This window comes from Giraffa tippelskirchi, chromosome 3 (genome assembly GCF_054371585.1).
Source record: "Giraffa tippelskirchi isolate mGirTip1 chromosome 3, T2T-mGirTip1v1.2.pri, whole genome shotgun sequence".
NCBI classification, from domain to species: domain Eukaryota; kingdom Metazoa; phylum Chordata; class Mammalia; order Artiodactyla; family Giraffidae; genus Giraffa; species Giraffa tippelskirchi.
This window is the reverse complement of record NC_137277.1, coordinates 180,949,447-180,960,965: the sequence shown is the minus strand read 5'-3', so window position 1 is coordinate 180,960,965 and position 11,519 is coordinate 180,949,447. Positions and strand designations below refer to the sequence as shown.

The window sequence follows — 11,519 nt, the reverse complement described above, 5'->3', positions numbered from 1 at the left end:
TTGGGCTCGTTATTCGCCTCCTTGTTGAACCCCGTTTGTTTTCTCTATAAAAGGGGATAGTAACTGCAACCCTCCAGAGTTGCTCTGAGAATTATAGGACATCCTAGCACATCGTAAGTGCCCAATAAAGTCACACCAGTATTATTTTAAAAATAGGACTTGTTTCAATGAAAGAAACATGGAAAGTGAAGAAGGCTGGAACTATAGAGCTAGATGAGGCTTGACACTAGCTACATTGCTGGACCAACTTAATCTATTTTCTAACTTGTAAAATTAGAATAATTATCTCAGCGGACTACCAGGATAACGAAAAGTGTATGTGAGAGAGCTTGGAACAGTATCTGGAACGTGGTAGAAGCTCGATAAATACTGGGTCCCTTTTCACTAATCCAACTTACCTAGAACCACAAAGAAGTTTTGTTTTGTTTTTATTTACTTTAAAAATTATATTTTGAACGGGTAATTCATTAACTGGTTCAAATAGTATACAGGGAAAAATCTTAACCAGCTCTGACCTCTGGTGGCCTAGAGGCAGACAAGGTAATCCGTTTGTAAACGTCCTTTTAGAGGTATTTTACACATACAAAGCAAATGGTGGTGTACTATACATACAGTTCTGCACTAAATAGACTGATAATTTGAAAATCATTCCATTAGAGTACAAAAGGAGCTTTCTCCATTTCCTCATCAACACGTTATCAAACATTACGATCTTTATCAGTTTGTTAGCTGAGAAAGGCTATCTCCGGATAGTTTTAATTTGCAGTTACGTTGCGTGCGGTGAGCCTCATATATTTGAGACATATCTTCTCTTTCTGCTGTGTCTTTCCGTGTATGCTTATATTTTTGCCCATTTTTCTTACAGGTTTATAGCTCACTAGCTCTTTGTCAAATGAGTTGCAAATATTTTTTCCCGGTTTGTTGGCTTTTGACTTTGCCTAGAGTGCTTTTTTGCCATGCAAAAACACTGGATGTTTATGGGATTGAATTTATCCATCCTTTATTTTACTTTGAATCTGGATTTTGTGTTGTAGTTTGAAAGGCATTCCTCACTCTGAGCTTAAAAAAATTAAAAAAAACAACAACTTCCCATGGTTTATTCTTTAAAAAAAAATTTTTCCCCCCCACATGCCACAGGGCATTTTGAGATCTTAGTTCCCTGACCAGGGATCCAACCAACCTTGCCCCCTGCATTGGAAGCCTGGAGTCTTAACTATTGGACCCCTAAGGAGGTCCCTATTCTGTTACTTTTAGAACTGATTTTTATGTTGTAATCTTGACCCATTTGATATTTAGGAAAGTGTGAGGGTCATAGTATTCTGAAGTGCTAACCTTGGTGGTTATATCATCTGCTCAACCTATTGTACAGATGGGAAGAGCGCCCCCTAGAGGCGAATGGCCTGTCGCTAAAACCCTCACCCTCTAAGAGCTCCCTAACTCGGGCACCTCCTTCCAGCGAGGTGCCAAAGTTCAACCTTTGGACCCCCCATTCACTCTATCTGGTTGTTTCTTCCTTGTAAATATCCATGAATCCACTCCTCTCCACTCCCACTTATTAAGCCAGTTCAGGCCTCGTCACTCCAGTACTTTTGCCTGGAAAATCCCATGGACAGAGGAGCCTGGTGGGCTGCGGTTCATGGGGTTGCTAAGAGTCGGACACGACTGAGCGACTTCACTTTCACTTTTCACTTTCATGCATTGGAGAAGAAAATGGCAACCCACTCTAGTGTTCTTGCCTAGAGAATCCCAGGGACGGGGGAGCCTGGTGGGCTGCCGTCTATGGGGTCGCAGAGAGTCGGACACGACTGAAGCAACTTAGCAGCAGCAGTAGCAGCATATTGTTCAGACACTGGGCTTTAAACATGTTGCTCCCCCAGCCTGGAAATTTGGCTGACTTATTCAGGGCTCAGATGTTCCTTGCCCACCTTCTCTCGAGTACCTCCCCGCCACCTTCCCTGCCACTAAGAAACCACTGTATTTTTTTTCTCTCACAGCACTTGTGCTCTGTAATTACCTGGCTTAATCACGTGTTCACTGTCTTTCTCTTCCACCAGAATGTAAGCTCTCTGGTATCAGAGGCCAGGATTTTTTGTCTCCTGCTGTATCCCTAGCACCTTCAACAGTGCCTTTCACATAACAGGTGTTCAAACTATTTACTGAATGAATAAGTGAATGAATTCTCAACTGGACTGCTTCAATGGCCTCCTGATTCTTTCTTTCATGCTTCTCCATAAGACGTAGACTCGGAAACTGAGTGACATGTCGTTTATCACTGAACAAAATCAAGGAGTCCTGAGAAAAGAGGGAACTCAGGGCCAACTGTGGGGCCAAAGGAACTGGGGTTGATTGGCCCAGTGACCAGACAGGGTCAGGGGGGCCTGGCTTGTGGTGCCAGCTTGCCTCCTGATGTGCAGCCTTGAGCAGCTCACCTCCTCTCTCTCGGTATCTTTCTCTTCTGGAAAAATGGTGATAGTAAAACCTCAATGACACAGGGAAGCTACAAAAATCAAATGATGGTGCATATGGAAATGTTTGAACACCGCAGAGTGTCAGAGACACAGGGCAAGCTTTCTTCCCTCTCAGAGGGTGTCAACTCACCTCTGTCTTCCCAGGATCTTCCTGCCTTCACCTGCAGGCAGGTGCTGTACCAGGACTGAGCCTCTCTCCTTCCACCATTTCCTCCAGCTGTCCTGGCTGGGCCCAGCGTCCTGCCTAAGGCATGGAACCTGCCAGTGACCGTGGGGCTGACCATGAGAGCTGCAAGGCACCAGGACTGAGATGCCTAACACTCACAGGTTAATACAAGAAACTTTTCCTTTTGGGCCTCAGTCTTTCCCTGAGGAAAGACACCAGACACACCAGACAGTCATCAACATTATGGCAGTGGCTGTAGGCAGCTGCAGAGTGGATGCTACCGAAAGACAACAGGGAGAGCCAGGCATGAAGCTTCAGGGCTTCAGATGTGCCCGGGCTTCGGTTTAGGTCATGCCTGTCTGTCATCCTTCAGTCTCCTGGAGCCAAAGTTTCCTCTTTCCACCATTTAAAAAGGATATTGTTTACTTGGTGGGCTAGAAGAGCTGTCCCAACTTCACATACCCTGAAAATTAAAAACAATATCCTGTACTGGATTTTTTCCCCTCCCTGTACTTGTTAAGTAAGAGATGATCCATTTTAAGTCAGATTCTCTCCTGACACTGTTTTGTCTTAGGCTCCTTTTCTCTGCTGGCCTCATTAAATGTTGGTAATCCTTATATTGGTCTTCAGAATTTAGGGAGACTTTCTTTATCTGGGAGCTTCTGATTATCTTTCTTTAGTGCCTCTAAACTGTCCCCCAACTTGCTGCCAGAGGGATTTTTCTAAAGCACAGTTCTGACCATCTGGCTCAGAAATCTTTTGTTCCCTACTGCCCACAGGGTAAAGTTCGAATTCCTTAGCTGGTAATCACAAATTGCCACTATTCAGACTGTGATTTTGTGAAATTTTCAGCTTCAGATGGTCTGACATGATTTCAATATAAATTAAATCATACAATATGTATCAGTTAGGAGTAGGTTCAGAGGAAGCCCAAACACTAGGGGCTTAAATAGCACAGAAGCTTATTTCTCAAGTCCTGAGGTGGGCAGTCAGGGTTTCTGGGTCTCAGAGACGCAGCCTCCTTTGATTTCGTTGCTGTTCCGTTCTCAACATGGTCAAAGATGGCTATGCAAATTCCATGTTTGTTTCCTGGCGAGGGGGAAGGTGGAAGGGGAAGAAAAAGGTACCGGATGGATGCCAGCTTTATTTTAAAGAGGTTCCTAAGAAACAGACACCTCCCACCTCTGCTTACATCACATGGGCCAGATCTTGTCAGCTGCTAGGCAGGCGGGGAAAGTGTTTATTGCAGCCTCCCATGTCCCTACCTAAAATTCATCAGTCTTAATTCTTATAAGTAGAATGGTATTTGGGGAAAAGGAGTAGATTCTGACATAAAAGTTCTGCCTTAACTTAAACCTGCCCCTTGGTCTGTAATGCTTGTCTCCCTCCCCTGCCTGAGAAAATATCCTCCTTTAAACCCAGGGCAAATGTCAGCTCCAGGGACTTCCCTAGTAGTCCAGTGGTTAAGACTCCATGTTCCCAATGCAAGGAGTATGGCTTCGATCCCTGGTTGGGGAACTAAGATCCCACGTGCCACATGGTGTACCCCCCCACCCCCCAAATCATCTCTAGACCCCCAGAGGTGCTACTCTCAGGGGAGTCTGCACACCCTCCCCCCACCCACGAGGTCTCTAACTGTGCTGTGGTTTTATGAACCTTTTTCCCTCCTGTGTGCCCCCTCTGAGTCTCTACAAGGGGCCAGATCCTTCTCCATGGCTGCAGGCTCATCAGAGCCCTAAGCCCAAGCTTGTGGAGTCCCCCTGACGAACCTCATCCTAATCTTCACTCCCTTAGCCTTGGGTGGCCTCCTCCTCCCTCTCAGACTTTCTGCACTTGCCCACATTGACCAGCTACACAAATCATCTATCCCACTAACCTCAAGGACAGAGAACAGGAGAGATTTGTTTGAATTGGGGCTGATTCTGAGCCCAGGTGTACAAGGTGGCAAATCTTACCCAGAGGGCACCTGCAGACATTTTGCAGTCCCAGGCTGAAGCTGAGTCCTTTTCTCCAGGAGACACACAAGATGCTCCCAAAGACAGGAGGATGATGCTGAGGCCCATGTATATGCTGGCGTGCAACTAAATCAGAGTGTCCCCTAGCTTTCAGAGCCAGTTTTCCCTATCATTCCACTGCTTTAGCCCCTCCAGTACCTCCCCATGCCTGAGGGCAAGTCCTGAGCCTTCCTGCTGTGAAGGAAGGCTCCCAACTCAGTCTTCCGAAGCCCCTACATCCAAGGTGGCAGCTATACTCACCTGTCGGCAGTTCCGCGATGGGCAGGCTCTCCTGGGCCTCCAGACTCACGTGTGCTGCTGGCTTTGCTTGGGACACCTTCTCCTGCTGGGCCTCTAGACTGGCTGTGACCATACTTCTTCTGGGGTGGGGTGGCCTTCCTTAAACTCTCAGGCAGAGCTGCTGTGTCCCCACGGCCCTCTGAACACCTCCATAAAGTGGCCTCACGAGTAGATAGAGCTACCTGCGGGCCAGTCCCACGCCACTCATAGGCAGCCCTGGCCTCAGGCACGCACTGGGCTCTTAGTCAGTCCTCCCCAGTGAGGCTCTAGAGCTCAGGGACAGAGGGCCGGGTGATGAAGGAGACACCCTCAAGTCTCTAGTGCTTTGCTTTGGGTGAGCGGATCATGAAGCAAAACACCAAAAAGTCACGTAGTGTCAAGCTCTTCACTGTCTGAATAAAGTAATGCCTTGCTCAGGGCCCACTTTCAAGCTTCCCCTGAGGAAGGCCTAAGACAAGACCTCGGTTAGGTGCTCACAGCACCTCACATGGGTCTTCTTTAGTGCGCACATCACTATGACAACCACACTGGGACCTGTGGCATGATGCGGGGTTTCTCCACGGCAGCACTGTGGACACTGTGGACACTTGGGCTGATGGGCCCTGGTTGACGGAGACTGTGCTGTGCCCTGTAGGATGCCAGCATCACTGGCCTCTACTCACTAGGCTCTAGCAGCAGCCCCTCAATTATGAAAATCCACAGTGTCCCTTGGGGGTAAAATGACCTCAGGTGTAACCACTGATGTGTCTGTCTCCCTAGTTAGAATGGAAGTGCCCCGGGCATGGTCCAGCTGCTGAGAGAGACCCCATTTCCTTGGTTTCTCAGCCTGGCATTCACTGCTCTGTGGAGCTGATCCTCCCCCACTCTGCTCCAGATGGAGCCACAGGGCACCTGAGAATGAGTCAAACCTTCCTTTTTAGAAGGTTCTCCTCCATGGGCTGGCAGGGCTGGAGGGCTGGAGGGCAGAGTCTGTCTGACTGACTCTTGTGCCCTGCCAGTCCCGCCCAGGCGTGGCTTTCAGGGCTGTCAGGACATGCTGCTGGGGCACAGGCAGAGGGCAGCTTCTTCATGCTGTGAGATGGTGAGTGCTAGGGGATGGTCCTTCTCCAGAGAGAACTCCTGGTTTTTTTTTTTTTCCTCCTAGGAAGTTCAGACTTTATTCAATACCCTGTGGCTGGCCCCCCAATTCTCTGAGTCAGAAGGGACAGTGGGGAGAGGTGGAGGCCCAACTTGGGGGTGGGGGCGCCCAAACCAGTCCTGCTGATCCATCTCCCCTCCCGCTTGGCTCCAGGGTTATCACATCACATGGTAAGAATCTGCTTTGAAGACACAAAGGGCTGCGTGGATGCTTCTAAGGCACACTGGTAGTCCTGCAGCGGGACCTCGGAGCAGGCGGGGGCTGTAAGTTGGCCTCGGCGGATGAGATTGCAGAGCATGAGGATCAGCTCCTTGAACTGGTCTGTGGGAGGTTGGAGGGCGTGGGGAGATGACCCGTGGGCCTCCCTGCCAGCGGGAGCTGGGGCTGGGCTCCAGGGAGGCCTCCCCCACGGTGAGAGGCCCGGGCTTGGCCCAGGACATGGTGGCTGAGGAGGCGGCCTGGTTCCCGCCTGCGTTCAGGACAGTGAGGGCCGGGGTGTGGGCAGGGTGCAAGCAAGGGCCCTGGGAGCTGACAGGCAGGTGGAGTGGTGGCTGTGAGGCTCAGACCCACAGAACCTGACTGGGTGTAGCTGGGAGTCCTGGATGGTGCGAGGGTGGGAAGCCAGAGGAGGAAGGCGGGGTGGGCCGTGTCTAGCACAGACGAGCTCTGCTCGGGGCAGAGAGCCTTCCCTGAGAGCCCGAGACTCCCTCAGAACCTCTCCTGTTGAGGCCACCAGGGTCCCCTCCCGGGGCCTGCCTCCCACTTAGGGACCCGGGATGGCAGAGGAAAATGAGAAGTGAAGGCCTTGCATAAGAAGTGATTTTTCATAGACATCAGTTCGTTTAGTATTCAAACTGAATTGTATCTCCTGCTTGAAACACATCCATGCTTCCCATTTCCCTTTAAGATAGAGTCTGAGCTCCTTAAAGAGGATTATAAGGCCTTCCATAATCCAGTCACAACCAAGCTGTCCAGCTTCCCACCCTCTCTGATGGCCTTTTGCACATGCTGTTTTCTCCGCTTGAAACACCCTGGTTCACAGGACCACTCCCCTCTCCTTCACTGGGAGAACGCCATGTCATTCCTCAGGCTCAGCCTGGGAGCGATGGTGGCCACACTGGGGGACCCATCCTCGGGGAGAGGAAGGAGAGCGTGCTGGCTCCGGGTCTAGAGTCAGAGCGACTGGCTGTTCATGTCCTGGCTGCACACTCTTTAGGTGGGGGTGACTTGGGGCAAGCGACTTAGCCACTCTAAACCTCAGTTTAAGCCTCTGTCAAACATTGTTAACAATAGTTTAAACAATTACAACTGTTAAAAAAATTTTTTTTTGACCGAGCCTTGAGGCCATGTGGGTGGGATCTTAGTTTCCCAATCAGAGATTGAACCCCCGTGCTGGCGAAGACTCTTGAGAGTCCCTTGGACAGCAAGGAGATCAAACCAGTCAATCCTAAAGGAATTCAACCCTGAATATTCACTGCAAGGACTGATGCTGAAGCTGAAGCTCCAATACTTTGGCACTTGCTGGGAAGAGCCAACTCACTGGAAAAAACCCTGATGCTGGGAAAGACTGAGGACAAGAGGAGAAGTGGGCAGAGGATGAGACGGTTGGATGGCACCACCAATTCAATGGACATGAACTTGGGCAAACTCCGGGAGATGGTGAGGGACAGGGAAGCCTGGTGTGCTGCAGTCCATGGGGTCACAAAGAGTCTGACATGACTTGGCAACTGAACAACAACAACCCTCTGCATGGGGGTCTTAGCCACTGGCCTGCCAGGGAAGTCCCAACAATTATGACATTGAAACCAAGGCAGAGGTTAAGTAACTTGCCCAGTGTCCCATAGCTGGGCTCGGCAGAATCTATAGCTAGTAATGGTGGAAGCAGGATTTGAGCCCAGGCAGGCTGGTTCCAGAGTCTGTTCTCTTTACTGGGCTGTTGTCCATGGCAGTCTTCCCTACTGTCAGCTCCTTGGGAGGGCGGCAGGAGCTGTCCTGTTCAATGTGGTCCCCTCGGGGACAAGCCCCCTTTAGCCTAAAACTATTTGCTGACTGTAGCTGTTTCTAGAGGCTGTTATCCTTTATCCTGTTTTGGGGTTGTGGGGGGAGGGTGTCTCATCACCTCTCCTGAGCTCAGAGCAGCTGGTCACTTCTGAGTAGGCACTGCCCTCTCGTGTGACCCTTGGTAACAGGGCTATCATCCACTCACCTGGACTGTGGTCCTTCTTCCACTGGGATAACCAAAAGCCCCGAAGTTTGAGATCCTTAAAAATAAGCTGGCTCTGTGGAAATAGGAAGGACATAACACTAAGGTGCTCTGAGGGCAAGATCTTTAGGCACTGCTTAAGGGACAGACTCCCCCATGGGCGGGGCACTGCTTGAGTCTAGACGACTGTGGTGTTTAGACCCCAGCTTACCACAGAGGCGATGACAGGCTGCTTGGCCATCCCCCCATAGGTCACCATGGTTCCTCCAGGCCTGAGGAGTCCAGAGAGAACAGAGTGGTCACAGGTAGAGACAGAGTTACACTATCGTCTATTCTAATCCTGGTTCCTAAACCTTGTTCTCAGAATCACTGCGTGTGTGTGTGCTCAGTTGTGTCTGACTCTTTGCAACCGTATAGACTATACAGCCCACCGGGCTCCTCTGTCCATGGGATTTTCCAGGCAAGTATACTGGAGTGGGTTGCCATTTCCTCCTCCAGGGGATCTTCCTGACCTAGGGATCGAACTCCCTTCTCTTGCATTGGTGGGCAGGTTCTTTACCACTAGCACCACCTGGGAAGCCCCCAGAATCCACGGGAAGGGTTCAAAAAAAAAAAAAAAAATACAGATTCCCATGCCTTCCCCAGATCCAGTGAATCAGGGGCAAGGATCTATATTAAAAACAACAGAAAACAAAGAAGCAAGCAGACACCCCCTGCACATGACCTGGATGTCTAACCAGGGTGGGGAGCACACTGACCTAAGCTCGTGCCCAGGCTTTGAGGAAGAGCTGCAGGGAAGAGTGCTCCGCTAAGCAAAGCTCATGACCCGAGTCCAGCCAGGCTCTGCTCCATGGTGCCTGGGTGACCCTGGGCAGTGGGCCACGCCGCCTTTTCCTCTGGGCACTCTCATTCAAAGGACCAGTGAGATAGAAGCAGCTCGGGATGCTAAGGGATGGTGTGCACGGTGCAGAGGACGATGGTGAGTGTCAGGACTTGCTGTCTGACACCCCCCGTGGTCAAACAGGAGAGGGGCTCATGTCATTTTAAACACGTTAAGCTAAGTCTTCACGTGCCTGACTTAACCTGTGTGCCCCTCGCTGCTCCCCCGGCTCTTGGAGGAGTTTGCTGATGCAGGATGAGCCGAGGTTCACTTTGGGGCAACGCAAGGGAGGCTCGGGGAACTCCAGAAGGGCAGAAGCTGCTCAGAGGGGCAGGGAACTCTCTGTCCCCGAGGCTGGGGGCCAGTGTGGTCTTCAGTTCCTTCATCTGCCACCCGGTTCTGCAAAGTAGCTCCCGTGGCGGGGAGCGGGGCTGAGCCCTCCCTCTGTGGGCCAGCACTACACTTGGTTTAATCAGAGTGGCTCCCACTTACGGCCTGGGTGGGAGGGGAGTTCGGGGGAGAATGAATACATGTACATGCATGCATGTATGGCTGAGTCCGCTTTTTACCTGAAACTATCACAACATGGTTTGTTAATCAGCTATACCCCAGAACAAAATATAGTTTGTTTTTTTTTAAATCAGAATGGCTAATGTTTACTGGGTGTTTACTATGTGCCAGGCACAGGTCTGAGCATTTCACATGTGCTGGACAATAAGTCCTCACAGTGACCCCAAGGGAGGACTTTGGTGATGCCTCTTTCACAGCAGAGAAAGCGGGGAACCACCTCTCATTTGTACAGCGCTCTGTGCGGACCTCAGAGCCCCTTAGACTCACCTTCTGTGATAGAAAAGGTATATGCCCCCCCATTTGACTGATGAAGAGGCTGAGGCCCGGATCATTTATCATGTATTACCTAGATCACATAGATCCCCAGCTAGTGCAGCCTTTCTGACTCCAAAGCCTACACTTGTGCCCACCGAGCAAGACTTTGTCCTATGACGGGCCACGCAGGGATGGCGGGTGGCCTCGGAGGCTGCCTGGAGCCGGGCTGAAGATGTGTGCTCGGGCTCACAGCAACACGGGCAAGCTGACTGCCCTCTCCGGGCCTTGTCTGCATGGGGATGGGGGCGGTAGCCCTTGCTCAGGTAGTTGTGGGAGGGGTACGTCACACACTCTGCACAGTCTGGTGCGTGGTACATGCTCTGTGTTTGTTACCTGCTCTCTGATCTCATGACCCATCTTCCCATCCAGCCTGCGCATTCTAGAGGGTTCCCTCGGTGTCTCAGCCATCTCGGTACCCCTGGCTCAAGTGAGTGCTAGCAAACAGGAGTTAACAAACATTGGTGCTCTAGTTGGGAGGTGTCCCTTAAGGCGCCCTTCCGTTCGAGGAGTTTATATGAAAGGAAAAAAGGACGAAAGGACGCACACTGTCAACACTGTCAAGGGTGCATATCCTCCTCTGTGGCGGGACGGTAGGTCAGTTTTGTGCTTAATTTTTCCTTTGTGCTTTTACATGCTTTCAAGATGTTTTGTAATAGCATGATGTTACCTTTAAAATTAGAATCTATTTTTAAAAGCTAATATGCTAGGACTTTTTCAGATGCCCCTAGGTTATGAATCCTTAACTGCTCTCCTTTCATAGAGGGCCCAGCAGTTACTACTGGGTTCCCCGGGAAAACAAAGCCAGACGGGTCTCTGGGCCACCTGTAAAGAAGGCTGAGAAGGGGCGGGTCCAGATAACTAGGACGGGACAAGGGTCCCATCTTCCCCCCCAGGGGTGTGCTGACCTGGCTGTGGCTTGCACTGGCCACTGGCACTTGGTCACTTGGTGGTCCTCCTGGCTACAGCCTGGGAGGGCGCCGGCGCACTGGACCCGAGGGGCCGGGGCACTTACGCCAAATGCCGCAGCAGCTCCGTGGAGCTTTTCCCGCCGACACAGTTGAGAGCAAGCCGTGGCTGGGGCACGTCCTGGGAAACAAGAGATCTGCGGTGAGCGACCTACCCCTCTGTGCGGGTGGAGTGTGTGTATGTGTGTATGGAGGGGGTGGAAGGGGAGGGTGGCTTGAAGCTTGCCGCAAACTGCACTTCCCAGGTCCAAGGCTGAAGGGTTATGTCTGGAGGGAGCGAAGAAAGTGGAACATCAGGCCTTCGGACTCTGTCTGGGAAGGGCCTTTTCTTTACCAGCTAAATCCTGTTATCTGTTTTAGGCATACTCAGTCACCTCTTCGCAGACTCCTCTGTCCATGGGATTCTCCAGGCAAGAACACTGGAGTGGGTTGCCACGCCCTCCTCCAGGGGATCTTCCTGACCCAGGGATCGAACCCGCGTCTCTTACGTCTCCTGTCTTGGCAGGTGGATTCTTTACCA

General features: G+C 51.0%; 1 protein-coding gene across 6 annotated transcripts in view; it reads right to left on the bottom strand.

Moving 5' to 3' along the window:
* Positions 1-3,469: 3,469 nt before the first annotated feature.
* MECR (mitochondrial trans-2-enoyl-CoA reductase) overlaps positions 3,470-11,519 on the bottom strand; it is a 39,416-nt gene continuing 31,366 nt past the window's right edge. For 5 of the 6 annotated variants that reach the window (XM_081586297.1, XM_081586300.1, XM_081586294.1 and 2 more), the window contains 4 exons: positions 11,047-11,120; positions 8,481-8,541; positions 8,273-8,345; positions 3,470-6,387 (listed from right to left, as the gene is read on the bottom strand). In XM_081586297.1, the coding sequence (XP_081442423.1) occupies positions 6,230-6,387; positions 8,273-8,345; positions 8,481-8,541; positions 11,047-11,120 (366 nt within the window). In that variant the 3' untranslated portion in view covers positions 3,470-6,229. The remainder of the gene's footprint in view (positions 6,388-8,272; positions 8,346-8,480; positions 8,542-11,046; positions 11,121-11,519) is intronic. The other variant, XM_081586298.1, reaches the window with a different exon arrangement.